Source organism: Calonectris borealis, chromosome 12 (assembly GCF_964195595.1).
Source record: "Calonectris borealis chromosome 12, bCalBor7.hap1.2, whole genome shotgun sequence".
Taxonomy (NCBI): domain Eukaryota; kingdom Metazoa; phylum Chordata; class Aves; order Procellariiformes; family Procellariidae; genus Calonectris; species Calonectris borealis.
The window spans coordinates 8,985,051-9,006,704 of record NC_134323.1 but is presented as its reverse complement, the minus strand read 5'-3'; the positions used below and the strand labels follow the sequence as shown (position 1 = coordinate 9,006,704).

The 21,654-nt window shown below is 40.5% G+C and overlaps 2 protein-coding genes across 14 annotated transcripts in view; one reads left to right on the top strand and one right to left on the bottom strand.

Annotated features, from left to right (window-relative positions):
- The window catches only part of ORC6 (origin recognition complex subunit 6), a 34,881-nt gene that overhangs the window by 6,813 nt on the left and 6,414 nt on the right, over nt 1-21,654 (top strand). The window contains exon 8 of one of the 3 annotated variants that reach the window (XM_075161262.1): nt 16,352-18,277. The exons of 1 other annotated variant lie outside the window; for it this stretch is intronic. In XM_075161262.1, coding sequence (XP_075017363.1) covers nt 16,352-16,431 — 80 coding nt within the window. In that variant the 3' untranslated portion in view covers nt 16,432-18,277. Of the gene's footprint in view, nt 1-29; nt 674-16,351; nt 18,278-21,654 lie in introns of those variants that run through there. One more of the 3 variants, XM_075161263.1, reaches the window with a different exon arrangement.
- MYLK3 (myosin light chain kinase 3) overlaps nt 1,861-21,654 on the bottom strand; it is a 55,149-nt gene continuing 35,355 nt past the window's right edge. For 7 of the 11 annotated variants that reach the window (XM_075161258.1, XM_075161260.1, XM_075161259.1 and 4 more), the window contains 12 exons: nt 20,006-20,096; nt 18,272-18,710; nt 14,836-15,407; nt 12,966-13,071; nt 11,743-11,836; nt 11,316-11,425; nt 9,906-10,047; nt 8,802-8,872; nt 7,189-7,317; nt 5,979-6,131; nt 4,042-4,174; nt 1,861-3,028 (listed from right to left, as the gene is read on the bottom strand). In XM_075161258.1, the coding sequence (XP_075017359.1) occupies nt 2,957-3,028; nt 4,042-4,174; nt 5,979-6,131; nt 7,189-7,317; nt 8,802-8,872; nt 9,906-10,047; nt 11,316-11,425; nt 11,743-11,836; nt 12,966-13,071; nt 14,836-15,407; nt 18,272-18,710; nt 20,006-20,096 (2,112 nt within the window). In that variant the 3' untranslated portion in view covers nt 1,861-2,956. The other 4 variants (XM_075161254.1, XM_075161253.1, XM_075161257.1 and 1 more) reach the window with 4 other exon arrangements.

Sequence of the window (21,654 nt, the reverse complement as noted above, 5' to 3'; positions counted from 1 at the left end):
AGACATACAGGAAATGTCTGTGCTTTAAGGAGGAAGACATCCAGCGGACAAGGATCTTGTCTGGGTAATACAGATTTCTTGCATCTCACAGTCATAAACGTAGGGAAGAGGAGAGAGTGCTTTGCCCTGTAGTTCTTGGAGGCAACGTCTGCAGTCCTACACTTTCATCCCAGCTACTCAAACTACAATTTGTGTTAACAACTTTTTGAAGGAAAATCATTACTTTTAGCAGTACAGGGCTGGTGTAACTATAATAAAACCGATCCAAGTCTTCGGCCCTTTCTCTTGCATGTTTTCTGCCTGGGATGTGCAAAAAGAAGATAACTTTCATAAACTCTCATTTCAAAACAACCCAGAAAACCCAAAACGTCCGTATGAAGGAACATAAATGATCTCATGTCTGAGCATTAGAATTGAAACACTGCCCCCACCTGAGCTTCTTCTCAAGAGTATTTTAATGGCTTGCCAAATGCCTCACTGCTGTGCGTACTCCCTGCTTACTGGGTAACACTGATCGCACCAGGATTACAATAGTTGATATCATTAACTGCTTTAGATATCAGTGTACGGGGCCAGTTCTTTTTGTCATACTGCTCCAGTGACTGACAGGTCACCTGTGGTTTGTCCTTTAGCTTTTTGTAGACCCCAAAACAAAATACACAGGACATGGTGAAACATCCCATAAGGGTGCGTGGTGGGTTCCACTGTACTGCAGAACCGTGTGATGGCTGCCGAATCTAAAGGGATTTCTTTCTATTAGAAATGAAATGGTAATCCCGCTGGCCAGATGCACCTTCTCTTTATAGAAAATGGAGAGGAAATATGTACAAGACAGCAGAGAGCACCCATGTGTTACCCTCTTACAAAACAGAGGAAGAAACACACAGTAATTGGAAAATTAAAACTTACTGACTGTTTTCCTTTCACTTCTCCTCCCAATGCATAAAAAAGGAAATCACTTGACGCCAACTTTAATTAGCAAGAGCTAATCTCATTCCAGACGAGAGTTCTGAAATGTAACAGTAACTATTGAGGAATGGACTCCAAACAAATGCCTGAGGTGCAGAGAAAATATTGGATAATTAACCCACATTGAGTAAGAGCTGTAACAAAATGTCTGCCATTTAAAGTCTGATCTAATATGTAGCAGAGGGTCCTCAGGATGGGAGAGAATCCAACTTAGTACATTAGCATTCTGTTGTTAAGACCTACCCAGAGATGCTTTCAGGTTTGTCTGGCAGGGGGGTTTAAACCAAAATTGAGGAATAGGCTTGTTCCACTTTAATGGAATTTATTAGTATTAATTCAGAAATATACAGACCAATTAATATAATCACATTGAGCATGCAGAACCACTGTGGAAGGAAAACATGAACAAACGTGGGCCTTCACAGAAGGTGATAGGTTGTCAAGATTATTTCACTTGATTTTAATAATTCTTCTCTGCTTCAATTCTGGAAATGCTGCAGAAGTCCAGAATTCAGGACTATGCAAAGTGAGAAGCACTAGAGTGGAAAAGATAACTAGGCTAGGGGTAAGTCTTGCAAACCTCTTCATTAGCAACCAACACTTTTGCTAATTCAAGGGATGTGAAAGTCCATAAAGTTAAAGGGAGCTTTACAGTGGTTTGATGCCTTTGCTGGGAAGCTAGTTTTAGTAGTATTGGCTTCTGTTTTCTGCTCCTAATTAGTATTAGTTTTCTGCTCCTAAGAGCCCATCCAGCTCACACTGAGTTTTACAGAATCTAGAACAGGAATAAAGGTTTAATAAATAATGTTATACTTTTAACTGAGAGATTGTAAGTGGCTCCAACTCTTTGTACATCAGGAAAAAGTTTAAAATCCAAAATAAGTTAGTCTTGTGAAGAAAATATTTAATGTTCAAGAGCAAAGTGGGGGAAAAAAGGGCTTCAACCTCCTAACTGGGCTAAAGACAGAATCTGGCAACGCGATGTTGCCCTGCCACTGAACAGCAATAAAACCTATTTTGCATATCACACCATATCAACTTCTCAGAGTTCATTAAAATTGTCAGAGAGGAGAAAAAATCCTCAAACTAAAACTTACAAAATTAAGAGCTGCAGTCACAGCCAATGGGAAGCACTAACAAGTTTTAAATACATATAAAACGACGCCTGGAAATCTCTTCTTTTCTGGACAACATGAGATCTTTTTGCATAGACCCAATGGTCACTAGGCAATTTTTATTTGTGGCAGTTTCACCCACCTCCTTCCAAAAGTTCAATCAATTCAGCTCAATTCAACTCACCATAAGAAAAAGCAGCAATGGACTGACTGACTTAAGTTGCTTCAAACCAGAATTCCTCATATTTCCTAACCATGCGGTGACTACTTTTTAAAGGTGAGAGTAGAATTAAAAAAAAAAAAAAAAACCAAAACCATTCAACTCTGAGTAGTTGCACTGAATCATCATCATGTTTGGGGGAAAAAAAATAAATCTTTTTGAAAAATTACAGAAGAAAAAGATATCCGTTATCTTTTGTTCTAAGTAACAAACACCCGAGGGGTGTTGTGGCAGTGCTCTAAAATTGATGACATACATCGGTTATGAAGAAAGTGTATAGAGATCCCATGCTTGGTGTGAGAAACTAGAAAACTGACAAGATAGGTTTTTTTGTAAACACACCAACAATACTCTGCAGAATCAAAGCCTTCAGCAAGAAGTCAGCCCCAATAACAGCCATGTTTTTCAATCACTATGTACAACAACTAAAAACTTGTAAAAACAAACAAGGCAGCTTCTGCTTTTAGAAATCATTACAATGCCTCTTCCTTGAGGCACTTCTGGAACCTTAGCACTAAAACACATAGTATTTGAGGATGACAGACCCAAACCTTTATGTTATAAGACAAAGGGGTAGAAATTATTGAAGATACTGAGTCCTTCTTCCATGGCTTCATGTCCATCTCCAGAGTGGTAGATGCTTCATACAAGCTTATGTAAGCTTGACAGACATACTCGGAAATCTCTTCAGCCTGTTAGCAGCAGCCACCACATAAAAATGTTTCTGTGAACAAAACAGAACAGTCCAAATGTGAGTGCAACTGAGGTAAAGGACCTTTTCTGTGGCTCACATGGATTTTTCTTCTTGATAAATCCATTTACCTCTAGTGACCCACAACTTGTGTGGACTGCAGTGCGGAACAGCTTTGTACTGGGGAACTACTGATTACTGCAGAACAGACTGCTGGTACTGTGAACTTCTGCAGCATTATTACAAATTGTATAATGATACGTCTTTGAATTATGTATTTTTTAAAATGCAAGTGCAGAAGTCTGCGACCAAACAGCTGGAGTAGAGGAATGGAAAAAGTGTAAGCCTCTGGTTTAACTCCTCAGCAAGGAGTTACAACTCTCCAGTGACAAAAGAAAAGGAAATGGTCCTCACTGAGTTTTCCTCACATTTCCGCAGGCTTTTTTATAACAAGATCAGTGTTCACCTTTCAGGATCGATTATCTACAATCCAATAGAGACTCCAATAGAAATTCTTATCTATCACTTCTTCATATAAAATTTTGTTCTGAAGGAGTTATCAGAAAGGTCTTGAAGAGTTCTCTGGATGGGTTTAAGCCTAATTTTTATTCTCTCCCACACTTCTACGCTCTGCAATGGGAGGCACAAAACTGCCTTACGTTGTATTCCTACTCCATAGTGACAACAGAACAATGCAACTTGTTGTCAAAGGAAAAAATCTCTCCAATATGAAGAGGAAGAACATTTAATATAAGCTAAGTAGCATCTGTAGTCTCTGAACTTGTAAAGAAAAAAACTGTAAAACTTCTAAACACCAATTAGAAGGAGTAAAAATTGAAACCAAACTTGCTAAAAATAGAAGTAATACCATTCTGCAGGAGAAAAAACTTAATTTACAACTGAAAATAGACTTCGCAAACTCATATTTAACAAGAAAGAAGCCTGTGGGCAAAAGTGAGCCAACACACAAAAATGAGGGAATGGCTCTGCCTGCGTTGAGCTGATTTTCTCTCTGGAAGTAGATTTGCCAGACTTTGTCTATTTACCTTCCATTTTCTGTGAGCCATGTAACTCTGCAGCAACAACTGGGACTTCAGGCGAAGCTTGGACTTCTTGGCTTTGGCAGGTAGATTGTTTAACCACTCATGCTTCAGACACTGTGTTGCGCTCATCCGGCAGCTGCGGGAGAGGAAATCTGCCATGTAAATCCAGCTACCCTCCTTGCCATTTTCTCAGTGCCCTGTCCTCCTCCATATTATTGATAAAGAAACTGCCGTAAATGAACCAACACAAGTGAGTGGAGATGCTTCCTGAGATGCTGTTCATCCCAGTGCACGGGATCCTAATGACATCCTGCACTCTCCAGTCAAAGGGGTGAGTGGTGTGAAAAGCTGCTGGTGATCTGCAGTGGGTTGATTGAGCTGTGATTAAATACTGTATTTTGCCTTTTTAGAGTTTGGGTGTGTTTTTTCTTCTTTGAAGAAGCAGCTCTACAGGTTCATCAGTTTATGTATCATTTTGTTATGTGGATGCAAAACTTTGCTAAAAGAATCAGTGCATACAGAAAAATAATATTTGTGGTGTTATCTGTCTGTCCTGATAGTGCAGGCTTATTCTGTGCCTCATATGTAAAAAGCACAATTGTCCATTCACCCTAAACTTGGATCAAGCTAAGCATACATTATAATCCTGACATTCAACAATGGGTCCAAATGTGAAGGCCTATCCAAAAAGCTTTGAGAAATTTATAGTAATACAGGAAATCTTGGGGAGAGGTGTTGAGAAAAAAAAGTTTAATTTGCCTAACTCCTGAGCTTTGTCTGAGCTGTCACTGAGAAGATGATGAAAAGACGACTCCTGCCTGCTCGCACCTAATTACAGCAGTCAGGGGGGGTAGGTACAGATCTTGCACAAGGCCGGACCTACTGTCCCAGCATGGCAAAGGTGCCTAGTCTGTAGGAGAGCAGAGGCTGTCCATGTACCTTGTGAACAACTGGGCCAACTAATCGTTGATCTTTGCATCTCACTGACAACACTCTTCTTACATAGTCATTTCATTCACGGCTTCTAACCAGACGTTGCATAGTGTCCCCCTGGAGTCCCTATTCCCATCGCCCAGAAAAATGGAAGACTCCAAAGCAAAGTTTACAGTCTCATAGCAAATCCTCATCACAATCTGCGAAAAAAACCTTTGTTGTCTCCTGCTGGCAATATGCTAAAGTTCAGTTTATTCTTAGCTTTTCATATGACTTATTGTTCAAAATGTAATTAGTACTAGAACTGATTTGTCTGATTTAGGTAATGATCTGGAAGTTGTTATTATTCTAAGCACTCCTTTGAATTCCCCTTGAACACACAATCTGTTTTACTGTATGCATCATTTCCTGTTTTGATTAGTTTTGTATCACTACTCAGCAAGAGAAAAATTTCTCTACTCACTTACGCAACCTCATAGCCATGGTCTGACATCAATATCATCCTCATTCTCTCCTGTTGTTTCATTTGTGCAACCACTTCTTATTTCAGTGGAGCCAAGACTGAGAAGCCACATGCAGAATTAAGTCCCAAATGCTCTTTAATATCTACCAAATGCATGTGGACCACTTTAGAAGAGAACAATGCACATTTTCATAGCTGCAGCTTCGATTTATCCTCCACGGCATTCAAGAGACATTTTTGCAGTTTGTGTCAGGGCTTGTGAGAATCCAAAGCAACAATAGAAATAGCTTTTGCTCAGAGAAAGAATACTAAAAACAGATTCCTACACAGCAAATCCTTCCAGATTTCTTCTGTTCTGCTTTTCACAGTAGCACCAAGGTACACAGACATTTTCCTTTTTGAATCACTGAGGAACTGCCCAGCAAGCACAGAAACAGCATACAGAAATGTCACGTTCTCATTGTTGGCTGCAATCCAAACAGTTGGCTAGGATGAACTTAATGTCATTAGGTGCTACTGTCCTCACGAACAGACAAAGAGGTACCTTTTCTCCTTCACAAGTAGTCTGGAAATAAAGTCTTTAGCTTCCTCCGATAGCTGTTCAAATGCTTCTGCATCAAAATCCCAGCTGCAATTGACTACATAATTCATGGTCTCTGCATCAGTTTCTCCCAGGAATGGGGACAGGCCACTAAGCCTTAAAAAAAGAAAGAACGGGAGGGAGATGAGTAGTTATTATATGGAAGATGCTTTTTTCCTTCTACAAATCCTCTGCTTTATAATTGTTGTTAGCTTATGGAGAGGAAAGTGTCTCAGCTATGGGGGGTTCCACTTCTCAATCCCTGCCAAGATAAGCCAACAGTTTGGAGCAATAAAGCGTCGTAATGTTAGTATTACTCAGTGACATCAGGGAGCACTGTTAATAGATCCCCAAGGAAATTAATTCAGTGGGGATCTAGGTACGTACTTCAGTGCTTTCCCAGCTAGGAAAGCTAGGGGGACTCAAGAGCTTTCCTAAATCAAGGCCCATATCCAAATTTGGTTCAAATTAAACAGAATTCTGAACAATAGCATACTTTTTTCAATTACTCTCTAAGCCCAGATTTATTGCTTCAGTCGTTTATTACTTCATTCAGTTGGGTTTTGCCTAACATGCAAATTTAAACCAGAAATGTATCCAGTTCACAGAAAGCATCTGTGAAAGATTCTGGGATGCAAAGTCAGCTCATCCGAAGGCAGAGACTTTGGCAGCAAGCGGTCCATGGCCGCCATCCAGACATCAGAGAAAAGTTTTAGCCCTATTTGTAACATGACATTTTTTAGACCCATGGCCTAACACCCAACATGAATTCCTCTGTGCAGATGCACACCAAGTCCAAGCTACTAAAATGATCAGATTGCAAATTTGAAAATTAATTCAAGTCCTCAAGAATGCAATCAAAATGAAAATTCTGACATGCTTTGGGAAACTTTTCCAAGTAAAAAAAGACCTGACCCATTTTACCTTGCTAAATAAGGTGGTAAGGGAGAAGAACAGTCACATATTTATCAGAAGGGTTATTTGTTGTTCAGAGACTTTGCACGCACAGGGAGGTGCTTTTGCATTAAAGGCTGGGGTTTTTAACAGAATGAATTAGGAGGAATCACAGCCATATGGGCTCAGTGGTTGCTGCATTCCTGCTCTGCAGATAGCCTCCACTGGCTCTTGCAGAGCCCTTGGTGCCATCGCCACTATCCCTCACAGGGTTACTCACAACATATATGTGATGACGCCTACACTCCACATGTCTGTTGGGAAGGAAACAAAGTCATAGTTCACCACTTCAGGAGCCAAGAACTCTGGAGTTCCAAAATTAACCTTCAGTTTCTCACGAGGTTTGTACCTTTACGGGAAAGAGAGAGACATCACTGCTGAGAGCAGGCTGGGGAACGCATCTCACATATAAAAATCAAGGCATGGCTTTTTGCCACGCGAGCATGGCAGAGTGAGCAGAGCAGACTTACCCAGGCAATCAGGACAGCATCAAGGTCTTTAAAAAAATAAATTGGTGAATTTTGCTGTGACTTCAGGTGAATACACTATCAGCTATCCCTTTGCCAGAGCAAAACCAGAAGGAAGACCAAGGGCAATAAATCCTGCAAAGGGCTCCCCCACAGAGTGGGGCCAGGCTCCACAGGATGCTTTCCAGCAGGTGTCCAACATAAAACAAATAAAGCAGCTTCCATTAAAACAGGCTTGAGAGCATTTGCTTAATGGGATGTACCCAGCTACAGCTTAGGGTAAAGGTCTGTATAACAGATACAAGCACAATATAACTGCTAAGGTGGGACTCTGAAGAGGATTATTTGGGCTTGGTAACAAGTTAAACAGTGATCCCATACAGAGAGAAAATGATTCTGTTCTATTGCTTAAAAGGAAAAGGTTACAAAACTGAACCAGTAATAATTATCACTGATTGCAGCTGGAGTTACGTCTGTGTACAGACAGCACAAACCATTAAAGCATCGCTTTTACATCTCTATTTCCTGGAAGATCTTGTTTTCAAAACTGCTTCAAGTAGAAGTTTGCATCTTTACCCTCCCAATTTAAAAAAAATCAAAAAACAAAAAACCCAAAACCAACAACTCAGTGTATCCATTTCTGTTTTCATAAAATACTTCTAAAAGAAAAAAGTCCTTGGACAGATACTTACATACACACACGTAGGTACACATATGCATGAATGTAGCAGGTTTTGGCTTAAGAAAAGCCTCAAAGAGTTCAGAAAAGAAACAGAGAAATGCTGTTGTTCTCACTGTTTTACTAACAGGAGTCATTCCTTTTTATTCTAGGGGAATTGACTCATGCTCGCACAGCTTTCCTTTAGCAAACTCACGCGAGCAAAGTAAAAGAATGGAGAAAAGTCCATATTTTTCTGAGGGTTTCCTGTTTCACATGGGATGGCTCAAACATGCTTTTTTTTTTTTTGCTCCCCCCCCCCCCCCAACTTATCAACATAAAGAGTTTCACAGAATTTCCACAGCTAGAACCTGCACAATAAAACCCAGCAGTCAGGAAGTCTGAGAGCCTTCATGGAGTCCCTAGAGTAAAAGCTCTACATGGGGAATCATTTTGAGAAAATTAGAACAGCAGTATAGCTTTATCCAACAGAAATGTTATTTGAAAAAGTAATTAGATAATTAATGCACACAACAGAAAACTCATGCTTGCAGCAGCATAATACTTAGCTCATTCACATAGCAGAATTGCTTTAGAGCCACCAAAATGCATTTAAAAAACCCCAAGAACTACCAAAAACACGTCAGAGGTTTGTGGGTTTGTTTTGGTTTTGGTTTTTAAAATAAACTCATAACTGAACTCTCTTACCTCCTTGCTAATCCAAAGTCAATAATTTTAATCTGGTTTCCTGTGCGATTTACACATAGGATGTTTTCAGGCTACAAAAAGAGAAGAGGGTATTTTGAGTTAAACGTATGACTGAGAGAGAGATCTATCAGAGAAGTATAAAAATCTCAGAAATTTTAATGATAATTTTTAGTATAATACTTTTCCTTCTATTCCTATCATGGGAGAGAAGTATTTGACTGGCATACTGCGTTAGCGAAAGGTTTGGTTTTGGACCTCCCATAAGGAAGTTTAAATTCTGTTCCTGTATAACAACATTCCTATATTTCACCATAGATGACAAATAGATTTTGGAATGGAAAAGCCCCCCTGTGTAAAACGGTAGAGTCAGTCTGATGGTTGAGGCTTACCCACTGGATTTACTTCTTAAGTATAAAAGTAACTCCATAAAAACCCACAAGAAACATGTCAAATGCATCCTTTGGTTTGCCCACAAAGGCAAAAATTTGTTTCTTCCAATGAGAATATTTTTCAAGGTGGGGATGGGGGGGATGCTGGTGTCCAAACTTTTTACAACTGCAGAACTGTCTACAGGCCAACCAGGTCTAATATCATTTGTGTAAGGCGCTGTATAAACAAGCAGGAAAAAAAATCAGTTCGTATTTCTGTTCAAAAAGATCAGTTATTAAGGGGCCATTAAGAAAATATTGTCATTTTACTGCAGTTCAGTTCCAGACAGTAAAAAGTACAAACAATAGGAAAATGATTGAGTAGGTATTTGAACATAGACACAGCAGGGTAGGGAGTGGAGGGAAGACTGCAGGCATTTCTAGTCAAAGAGGTTTTGGGGTGTGGTTTTTTCCATTGATGACAAAAGGGCATTGTTTAATTCCACACAGAATGAAAAGCTCCTGTTCATGTCACTATTCTAAGCAAGCTACCAAATAGACATTGAAAAAAAAAGTAATGAATCTCTAGAGCTCCATTCATTGTGGCTATTGAATTAAGTAAGTCTATTTCTTTATGACATAAGTCCATGAAATGAGAAATGACACTTGTAATTAGAGACTCTGTGGTGGTCCAAAGCCCAGCATTGCTAAAGAGCGGAGAGTATGAACTACTGACCTTCAGATCTAAATGGAGAATATAATGTTGGTGCAAGTAGTGGACTCCTTCACAAATCTGTTTGGTAAATAGGATTGCATCCAACTCGGTTAGATTGTAGTTTTCATCTGTGATCCGGTCAAATAATTCACCACCATCAAGACTAAAATTTTGACATAGAAAAGTGTTAAAAACCCTAAAATTCCTCATTAGCTCAATTTATTTCCAAGTTGGGAGCTTAGGCTGTCTAATTTAGCAAGGGTCCTAACAATACATCCAATACAAAGCGTATCAGTAGTCTCAATGACTTCAAGAGACTTACTTCTGAGCGTGAAATTAAGTATCAATCTAAATTAAAAAATGGAAAAGTTGTCGCTAACATTTGTGGGGGATATATGTCAAACCCAAACCCACACGACCTGGTGATCCGATGGGGACCTGAAGAACCTACAGGGAGTACCAAAGTATCTATTCTTCTTATTAGTCTAGAGAAAATAAGTCTTCAACTTATGAAATTTACTGAATGAAACTTCTCAAACTGAAAGTTATTTTACATGAGCTGACAACTGGACTTAATTCTGCACAAAAATTAAGAGAAAATTACATCAGACATACAGCTCTGACAAGGTTCTGCAAGGTAAAAACTTCAGGTATTAATTTCAATATACACATTTGAAATGTCTTATCATATTTATATTTGCTATTTCATTTTGTATTGTTTTTTCCTTCATGTCATTAACAATTAGTTCTGTAGCAGAAACTCAGTTTTTAGGTTATAAAACTTCAAGTTTTTGTAAAGCAATATGCCACTACACAGAAAAGGCAGCAGGTGTACATCATGAAATCTCCCTTTTGTGAATTCCATGTTTGATATAGATCAAAATTCTTATTTAGCTTCAAATGGGGAGGCATTTCTATTAATCCTAAAATTATTCAAAGGAGGTAGACCATGCATATAAATAATCACCTTCCTACCTTCTCCACGCCTTTTCTAATTCTACTTGAAACACCTCACTCCTCCTCTTGTCTGGGTCTCTCACCCTCACCCTCTCCCTAATATGAGATTTTACTTACCCACAACACTTTTATGTAATTTGGTAGCTAGGGACCATGTTGGGGCCTGTAAGTTAAACTTAAATGAAAAAATGAACCATAGTGAAGTTCTGTTCATTAACAATCTTGTAATTTCATTCATGCTCTTGAAGATAGCTGCCCCTCTTACCATTTGTTTAAACTGCAATCTTGCCAAATATATAATTTGAAGAAACTACCTTTAAAACACTTTTTTTTCCTTCTGACAGTGAAATAAACTCTCTCAAGCTGGGAAACCACCCAAGTCTTCTTCACACCTCAGAATTATCATTCCCTATTTCCTGTAGTGTCCTGAGAAAACCCAAACATCTGACAATTCCTGAGATCATTTAAACTTACTATTCCATGATCAGAGTGATATTATTTTTGGCTTCAAAAGCATCATAAAGCTGGATCAGATTCACGTGATTTAATTGGTTCATGACGTTAATTTCATTTTTTACTTCCTCCTGAAAAAATAATAAATTAACAAAAAATGAGCAAAATACGCTCCTTAAATTCCAATTTATTCAAATACAATTGTTTGTAAAAGCCAGTAACAGCTATACCACAGGTCTCATGACAGAAGGTTTAATCACACACACGGGAGATGACAAACAGTCATACAAAGTCCAAGCTGCTACTTACTAAGACAGATTTTAGGGTATTTGATACTACTCAACAACAAGTTGCCTCTTACGGGCTGACTCAGGGCGGTGGTGTTAAGGTGCTTGCAATAAGGCCAGGTTTAGAGTGTGCTCACTTGGGTTCACAGCAACATAGTTACCCTCTCTTTTGCTCCTTTCACTTTTATGATTTTGGCTGCCAGGTTGAGACCAGTTGATATTTCCGTGCACTTGTGAACTTGCCCAAAACGCCCCCTGTTGATACCAAGCAAAAGATGGGAAACCAGCTTAACACAGCTCACCCCAGAAACTTTTCATACAACTATTCTTATCGTTGATTAAAAATAGCACAGTACAAAGTGAACAGAATCAGGTGGCCAGCAGCATGAATCTCCTCTTTCTCTCAGCTTATGAAGGATTAGTTTTATCTTTCCAGCCAGTTGTTCAATGCTTACATTAAAATATTATGCCCCCTTCGCATTACTACATTTCACCGCGGTATGATGACCTGATGATATTCTTTTTCGGTTCTGTAACTGTACCCGCTTGCTGTCCTTCAGTGATGCAGCAGTGGGTATATTAACAAGGATATTTCTGTCCTGATCTCATAACTTTTTAAATGACTATAAAACTAGTAACTGTAGCCACTCCACAGACTGCATTTCTTGCGTGCTGTAAATTCTCCCCCATGTCACCCAGATACGATAATGCCCCTTGAGATGATTTCTAAACACCATCTTTCTGCTATTGCATCATCAGGCTTATACTTATTAAGCCATATTTGTACTTGGATCAGCCTGTAAATCAAACCTTCTTGTCAGATAAGTAAGGATACAGGAATACAAAGGCTGAAGCAGCTGCAGACTTCCTATGAGTGAAAACTAAATGTAAGGTCAAAATAATTATAACTTCTCCCTTAGTTTTCTTTAACGTGCAGTTCAGCATGGAAAAAAGATTTTGGAAGCTGCCTGACCTAATGGGCTTTGCTGACTCCAAATGCTCTGAATCTGTCTGCCTGAAGGTTACAGGTTTTTCTCATGACACCAGCTGTAGCCAGGATTATTATAACAAATGCAAAAACCAGTCATCCAAGATCACAGTCAGATGTCTGAAAATGGAACTGGGGCAGAAACCAGTCATCTAAGGGACACCTCACACACACACCCCAAAATCAACAGAAAGTTGATACAAGGAGCCCAGGAGTGATAGCCCAAAAGGCCTCAAGGATGAGCCTGCTCACTCTGGCTGCAGCGAGCTTGTAGATGCCTCACCCACGCGCACCTTGGAGCCATCTGAAGATGACAGCTCTAGCTCTCCAGCTAACTGCATTTCTCCTTGCCTTAGCCACCAACAGCAGTACAGCATTAGGGACAGGGAGACTTACCCCCCCAGTACTTCATGACGACACACCAAGTAGCACGTTGTCACCTCTGTTTCCTTGACGCTTACTATGCGATGTTCGAAAGGAGCCGGAGGAGAAGGGCTGTCATCTAAAGAGGAGACAAACTGGTCATTGAGATGTTTCTGCACACATCACTGCACACACCAACGATTTCAATCCACAGGATATGCACGTCACCTGGCTGTGTTTGCTAAGTGTAACGAGAAGTCTCAACCGCCTTCTGCGCTCCCAGTATCCACCACTCCACAAAACCATACTCTTGTGCTCCCCCACCTTCAGCATCGCTGTTCCTCGAGGGATGAGCCCAGTTTGTCAGACAGGCATTGCCGACGCAGAGCCGGGACCACAAACGCGCACACACAGCTCCTCCCCCACCTCAGCGCTTCTGCGGCTGTGGGGCTCTAAGGGGGAAACACTGGGGGCCCACACAAACGCCCGGACAAGCCAGCCTCCGACTGCTGCCGATAGCTGCTCATGCAAACACTCAAACCAGAACTTCAGTATAAAGTGCACTACCCTCTCTCCCATCTTTCCTCTTTGCTTCGTGTTCCTCCACCACGCCACCATTTTGTCTTCTGCTGGAATTCAGGCAAGCACTGAAGTATCTGGATAACATTAAGCACGCGATTCCTTCACTATTTTTAGAGTGGCATGCAAGTAAAATAACCATTGCATTTGCAGCTAGCCGTAAGGAGGGAGGTGCTGAAAATACCTAAAATCTCTTTGTTGCTTCGAGTGAGGGACTGCTACTGCTAACACCCTTTTACAGATGAGGAATAAAGGCCCAGAACTGCGAACAGGATCCCACCTCCTGAATCTCAACCTTGTTTTTTTAACACAGTAAACCCACTGGACACCTTTAGAAGATCAACACCATAGTTTATGCATTAACAGAAGAGTCACCTGAAAAAAATACCTGAAAGTTTGAAAAAAATTACACTTGATCTTCTTTTAATCATTATATGGCAGCTGGAAAGACCAGCACAAATACACAGCACTGATAGACAATGACAATTATTGGTAAACTCAGAAAGTTTCTCCTAGCAGCAAGATTTTTGCAGACAATGTCCAAGCTAACGCTGCAAACATTAACATTACAACTATTAAGTTTAATCAGTTTGTGGGAAGCTAAATCAGTTAGCCGTGATACATTTAATGTCTAAGTTTTTCTAGGGTAAATCTTCCATAAACCGACTTTTGGTGTCCCCCATTCAAAGCAATTTTAAAATTAATCTCCAGGTATCTTGGGTTGCAATTTAACATGTATTCAACTCATCTCCAGCCACTGCGGAGAAAGCCAGATTTAGGTCAGGACATCTACCCATGTATATATGTTCTGGGATATACATTTGTTCATGCTGCCAGGAGAGACTACTCCCTGAAACAATGCAATCAAGTGTTCACACAGTAATCGAGAAAAGATCTATGGCCAATAACACAACAAAGACCACGGCAAGATACTCTTCCTGCATATTTTGCTGCCCTCTGGATCTCCAGTCCATAGTTGCTAAAGCATACTCTATCTTAAGGAATAAATGCCTAATGTAAGACAATGGATTTTTTCAAAATTACTCATACTTCTGATCACACATATACTTCACCCAATTTTATTTTAAAGGAACTTTTTTCCCCACAACACACTTTAAAAGGAAAATTACTATTTAAAGAATTTGTACAAATGTTAATTCACTTGTTATTTACATAGTCAAAGGTACCCATGGCAAAATGCTCTTGAACTGTAAGACATAGGTGGTCTACTGAGCACTGCTGCAGCTATTACTGTATATATAACAGACGAGTAGCACAAAATCCTCAACGTAAAAGTTTCCGAGAGTAACTGCAAGCGACTTACCGATGATCATTTCATCCTCTGTGGGAAGCTCTTTGCTAGCTTTCAATGACTTAGTCTTCTCTGGTGCCATTCCTGTACACTGACGAGCATCGTTTTCACTTCCCCCTGAAGATGCAGACTCAGATTCTCTCCTCTCGGAGCTGGTATCTGTCAGGGATTCTTCTGCTTTTGCTGTTTCTTGATGGATTTTCACTTCTACCCCCAGATCTTTCGTAAGCTCCTTTGCAGAGGTATTCTGTGAGGTTATGGGCTTGCATTTCAATTCTGATTTCTCTTCAGCCTTTTTACCTGCTTTGGGCTTGCTCAATAATGGCTGTTGCTTCCCTGTTTGAGGCGCAAGTTCATTTCGCTTATTGTCCCCTTTCACTTCTTGTTTTGGCTCAGAGCTGATGTTTTTAGGACTCTGTTGAAGTTTTAATTTCTCAGGCAGCTGTTTGACTCCTTCCACTTCTGCTGGTGTGGAGGATGGGGATTTTACTTTGGGACTTTTACTTCTGTGATCATTTAAGTTTCCTTCCTTGGTCTTCTCAATTTTTTCTTTCGTTTCAGTCATATGTACATTGATGGATATCCTGCAGAGCAAACAGTTGACATTTATGCAGATGACTAGCCTTGCTTTTGTAACTTTGTGGGGGAAGAAAAAAATCTATAAGGTTCTGAAACCACAGATTTCTACAGAAATCTAACCGTATCAATCCTCTTAGGAAATACTCACAACACTACGGGAAGAGCACCACAAAGCATACTGATGCTTTTTCTGTGTCCTCATCTGTGTATATGCCTGCCTTCTGCTGAACACAAAATGTCTCACACTGCACAGCGTTAATCCCACATTTGAAAGCTTACCCACTTTTTGCAACTACTACAGTTAGTCTAATAAAATATCACTCATCTGGGCAGAGAGGGGGTAGTGATTGCCTTCACAAATTACAGGCTGATTATCTAAATGACTGGCTGCTCATACGGCTCAACAAATCCAAAGGTTTGCATCCATCCCAGTCCTCTTCCAGCTGGCTGACTTGCACACTCAAACATCTGTGTTTGTGTCTTCTGATGGGATAACATTCTTTCCACAGCTTTCTGTTAAAAATGTAACTTTCATAAATTCTTTCACTCCATCAATACTATTTTCCTTGGCATTCTAGTTACTGGAAAAGTTTAATAATTTTTTTTCCTCTTGTGTTGCCTAAGAAGAACATGGGTTAAAACCAATTCTCTATGCTCCTAAAATCCGTCAAAGACTTTCGTGTGATGATTTTTCAGTCAACTGTTACTGCTCCAACTGTCATGAGCACACAGTCTGATTTCAGTGAGGCTGAATTGGAAATTGTGAAGTTGTAAAGTAGATTTTATACAACAGCAAGTAAAGAAAATTTGTGATGTCTAAGAGAGAATGTACCTCATTTTCACAAAAATTATTGCCTCTTTCAGTGGAGCAGCCTTATTACAAAAGATGTTATAAAAGAAAATGTTTCTGCTTTTGCATAACAAGAGTCTTGACGCTTCTCATTTTCAGGACCTTTAACACCCTTGCATTGTGCTATGAATCTAAGCTGCACCGGAGTGAGCTATCAGAGCAGCCGAACACAGCTCTGAGCAAACACTTCCACTGCTATCTAGACAAGCCTGAACTCGGCAGGACTCTTGGGCATTTCTCCAAGCAGGGGAACACAATGTTCTTTTGACGCTTCTGCGTGGGCTTGCAGACTTCATTAAAAGTTGCATTCATTTTAGAGAGGCATTTACCACCCTCATGTGACTTCAGACACAAAAGCATAATAGGTAGCCTGTGCAGGAAGGCTGCAGCTTCCCCTGGGGTTTACTCTAGTTCTGCCCTCCCCAAACCAAAGTCTTCGGGGCTCAGACACCCGCCTGTCCAAACCGGCCAGCTGCTCCAGAAGCTGCTGCCTATCTCCAAGTTCACCGCCTGGCACATCACGATCCACCAGCACTGACTTCCAAGGGGTAACAGCAACTGTTCCTCCACTGCTTCACGAACGCCTTGAGCCATCCTCAAAGTACGGCACAGGCGGAGCCCCCGAGGCAGCGCTCCGGCAGGCAGCCGGGACCGACCCGCTCCAGCTGTTCAAGCACAGTGCCCACGGCTCACCGGCCAGAGCCTAAAACCCACAGGGAAAATACAGGGAGGTCCCTCTTGGTGTTATTACAGCCATCAGTTTGGAGGTAACAATGTCTATAAACTGTACACAAAGTTGTTCCTGAATGTTTGAAGAGAGGCCGCAGTAGTGAAAGCTTCTACTTTCTCCTGTCACATTCTTACACTCAGCCTCTTAGGAGAAAAACATCCCAGTGTGCCAGCCTTCGCCATGAGCCCTTTCCCTCGTGAAGCCCGTGAGCTGGCATCAGGACAACTTTCACTCATTTTGGTAATTTTTTATTCTTTTTTTTTTTTTTTTTAAAAAAAAAAAAAAGAGCCCTGTAATCCCCGCAGACACTTACCCATTGCACAGGAAGATTTAAGTGTCCACCCTATATTCACAAGTACCGCTACAAATTCAAAGTTTTCAAATTAAAGTACGCATACACAAAAGTAGTGTCATGTTCTTGTCTGGGCTTCAGACACCGATTTGTACACATAAGCAATGGGGAAATTCCACACACAAAGTAACATACACATATGTGTGTGTGTGTGTGTGTATATATGTGTGTGAGTGTGGCTATCACACATACACATATATAAACAACTTCATATCCAGACAAAGAAGGCAGTTAAAATTTGCCACAGAATTTCCATCCGTTGAGGTTTGCTTGGTAGTGGTTTTTTGGTTGTGGGTTTTTGTTGTGTGGGGTTTTTTTAATTTAAATGAACGGAATTAAAATCAAATCCTAAATAAATAATTCTAAAGGAAATGGATTATGAAAGACATATTACAAAACACCTATATAAGGAAAAGATTGGGCTAGTAGAGATTAATAAATGAACGATTTGGTCATATCTTTAGGTGACCAAGGCATAAAAAAAAAAAACCACAAAAACACCAAGGACAGCAAACAAAACAAGTTGTTTGGTTTTGTCATATACGAGTAAATATCTCAAATTCCTTTCACCCCCACGTGTATAGAAACAGAGGAGTTGGAAAGTAGTGAGTGGTTTATACATGTCCAACTACTTGAGCTGTACTAGGGCGGTCACCTACCTCTAACACGCAGAAGCCCTGATCATATAAAAAATCTCCCGTACGTCTAGCCCTCTGGCTCCTCGGCTTCACAGAAATTTCCACAGGGCCCTTGCTGCTTTGAGTTTTTTCCCTTAACCATTTGTAAGGTCTCACCGCTCCTATCCTAGCGTGGCTTTTTCCCCCTGGATCATACCTCAGCAGGAGCTGCCTCCTTTAATGACCTGGCTTTCCTTTTTTTCCTTCTAACACATGAAATGGTTTCAGATCACACAGAAAGCTACCAGCGAGGCCATTACCTGGTATGTGTCACTTCACAGCCGGTGTCAGATATAGCCTGGGATGTGGAGGGCACAGCTTCCCGGGATGCCGTACTTGACGATGGAGGTTTGTTTTCATTCTCTCTGAGTTTCTGACGAACAAGCTGCCTGTGGCACTCATCCAGGTGTGGGACACTGTCCTTATCGTGTGCTTTAGAAGGAACATTTTGGTTGCCTACATGATCTTGATTTACGAAGGGAAGACCGTTGTGTTGATTCAAAGCTTTGACAGCAACGTCCTTTTGCTGTTGACAGATCTTAGAGCTGTGTGTTTTGCCAGCACCTTCTACTGCTTGCTGCTGCGCCGTCCTCTCTTTAGCTTGGGGTCTGGAGTCAGCTTTGTGGGCTCCAGCACTAGAAGCGTTCACTTTCTCACATGCTCTCTTGTTTTCATCCAGCTTTTTCCCACTTTTTGTCTCTGAATAAAACAAGCCATTAATAAACTACCCTTGCCAAAAGTGACAGCAAAACAGAGAGGGAGTAAAGTAACCTACCATTCAAAATAACCTACGCAGTTACATACATCTGAAAAGCAGCAAGAAACCCCTGAAAGGTTTAAAATCCTTACACCAGCAGGCTTGAGACAGCCATTATCAATGCTCATGGCTTCCTTAGAGGTTTAACTGCTCTGCTGGCTTTCCAGCAGTGTTACAGATTTAACTTGGATTTCCATAAAGCAAACAAAAACCTGCAAGGCTCAGCTCACTGCTTTTCAAATCCGAAATCACTCTGCGGGCAAATGTAACAGGTAGTTCAGGCACTGCAGACCCATCCGGGACCCTCCTAAACCCGGTACACCCTCTACCTGATTAGAGCAGCAGAAACGCACGGAGCAAGACTCCAAGGGACGCTGGGGCTTGAGACGGTGCCTTTTGCATTTTCCACAAAAGGACAAGAAGGTTCTTCAGCCCCTTCTCATGACAATGGTTATGAATATTAACAGTGGAAATTTTTAGGGTAACTTCCTTCAGGGTTCAGCACACACAGGTCACCAGTTATTGAAATTAGATCGCAACCCTGAGTTGCTTTTGAGTCAGAATTGTGACCAACTGCCTACTTTATTTTTGTCACTTCCTAAATGATGAAGCTAAAAAGGGGATCATCTGTAATTTAAAGGATTCACTGACAATTTCTGAAGACAACAGCATGACAAAGCCTGCTCAACATCACGTTCACCCCTGTTGCAACTCCACAGGCATTAATGAATGCAACAGGGCAATGCCCTGACAGATGCATCCTAAATAGGAATCTAGACCCGACATGGCAATGAAACTTGCTGATGATAAAAAGATATTCCCAATGTCAACACTGTTTCAGAGAGGGGGAGGAGAGAGGGCTGGTTCAGATGTGTTACGGGAAAAGAATTTTTTAGGTTTGCTATGTGATATTGCCACTACCTTCGTGGTATCTCCAAACAAGTACTGCTCTCTCAATTCATCTCACTGTAATTTCAAAGCAAAAAAATCTGTGCAGCCAAACAAAGGTGCTGCTTTTATTTTCTTTATCTTCTAGGGTTTTGTGGAGTTTGATCTGGGGGACGGACGTTCTTGCAGAGGAGGCGAGAACTTCTCTACTTTCCCAGTACTGGTGGACAAAGTTACTCAGTTACATTTGAGTAATTCAGGTAGTGAGAAATAGCAGGCTATTAATTTCCAGTTTGTCTGCCGCACCTTCTAGAGTCAAATCTTGTAGCATGCCTGAAGTGATACATACCTTCCAGAGGCTTCTTACTTTCAGTTTGGGTTCCTCTGCTACTAAGCACATGCTTAGGTTTTGCACCACTCTCCTCAGGCTTATCTTTGGCCTAAAAACGACAGGGAGGCACAAAAATAACAGTTATGGCCAAGAGCGTTTATTTCCCACTAGATTCCTCCAACTATGTAGATATTCAGACTCTGTAAAATGGACACGAACACCTCTGATCTTCTGATTTTTTAGTTACTACTGTGTTTACTCCCATCTTCCAGTCTCTCCCTGCTTTTGCAGATGGGCATACTTCTAAAACAAGATGACACAGAATAATACATTAGCTCGCTGCTTTCCAAGATTTTGACTGTCAGAGATTTTGCCTCCTGTCATCTTTACTCATATTGCTTAAAAACCATGACATATGAAACATAAGAGAGAGATTAGAAAAATAAATGATAATGTATTTCTGTTGCTTTTTGGCTGGTGACTGAAAGATAAGGAATGACTCTGAAGTTATTGTTAACATATTTGTCTCAAGGCATCTAAAGATTCATGATTTGAGCTATGATAGAAGTGATACCAAAAAGGAGCCTCTAGCTTTATGGTAACTCTTGTGTATATACTTGACATTATGCATGTCAGCTTTGCCATGGTTAAAAACAGACTTATTGTCTTTTAGCAGTGGATTTTTATTTTTAAGCAAATTTCTTCCTCCAATTAAGAAAGCACAGAGGAGGAATATTTTGTAATAGCACCACTAAACACTTTACACAGCAATACATTTGTAATCAAATCAAAACTAAATAACTAATATTTAGCAAAAAGCACTACACAAAAATAGGAAGAGGCATAACATATTTCTTGGTTCGCATATAGTTAAAATCTAGTGATGAGCAGATTCTTATCCTTATTTGTACACGCAAATAAGCAACATTTAAAATATTTCTGCAGATAACTGATTACAAGACGCTGCAAATTGCCCCCTTCATCTGTTAGCAAAAGTGGTTAAGGATTAAGTTTTTTATGCTCATGGAATCCAATTCATATGGATTCCAAAACAGAGTCCCCTCCCTCCCCCTGACTTCCCAAAAAACAAAACACCCAAAGAATAAAAGTAGTAAAAAATCATTACCATTTTTATTACAGCTCTAAGCAAACCTGCAACAATGACCAGGGGGAACATTATTCTTGCAAAATCCTACGTGCAAAAAAAGCCTTGGATAAGTGACAGTTTAATGCTGATGGGTTTTTTCATCTGTTTTTTTAAATAAGAAGTTAGAGGTTTGGATCCTATGAAGCTCAATTCACAGTCTTTTATTGATTTGACTCCAACCCCACAAAACTTCTTCCACAAGCATTCCCGTGGCATCCCTGGAATGTTATCATACTATCAACAAACAGCTTCACTCAAATGAAAACATGACCTCCCCACTCCCATCCCCATACTGAGTAACCTTGCACTAAGCCAGCTCCATGATAAGCAGCACGCTGTTACAAAACAGCAAAGGTTGGAAAACAGAACCAAGCAGGTAGCAAATTCCTTTTGTGTGCAACCCCCGTGCAACGGTGGAGCTCTTTGGACACGTCTATACCGCTATCACAAAACAGGCTGCAAAAACGAGACCAAAGTTAACACATGGCTCAGCACAAGCCAATTTGTTTTTAAATTCACT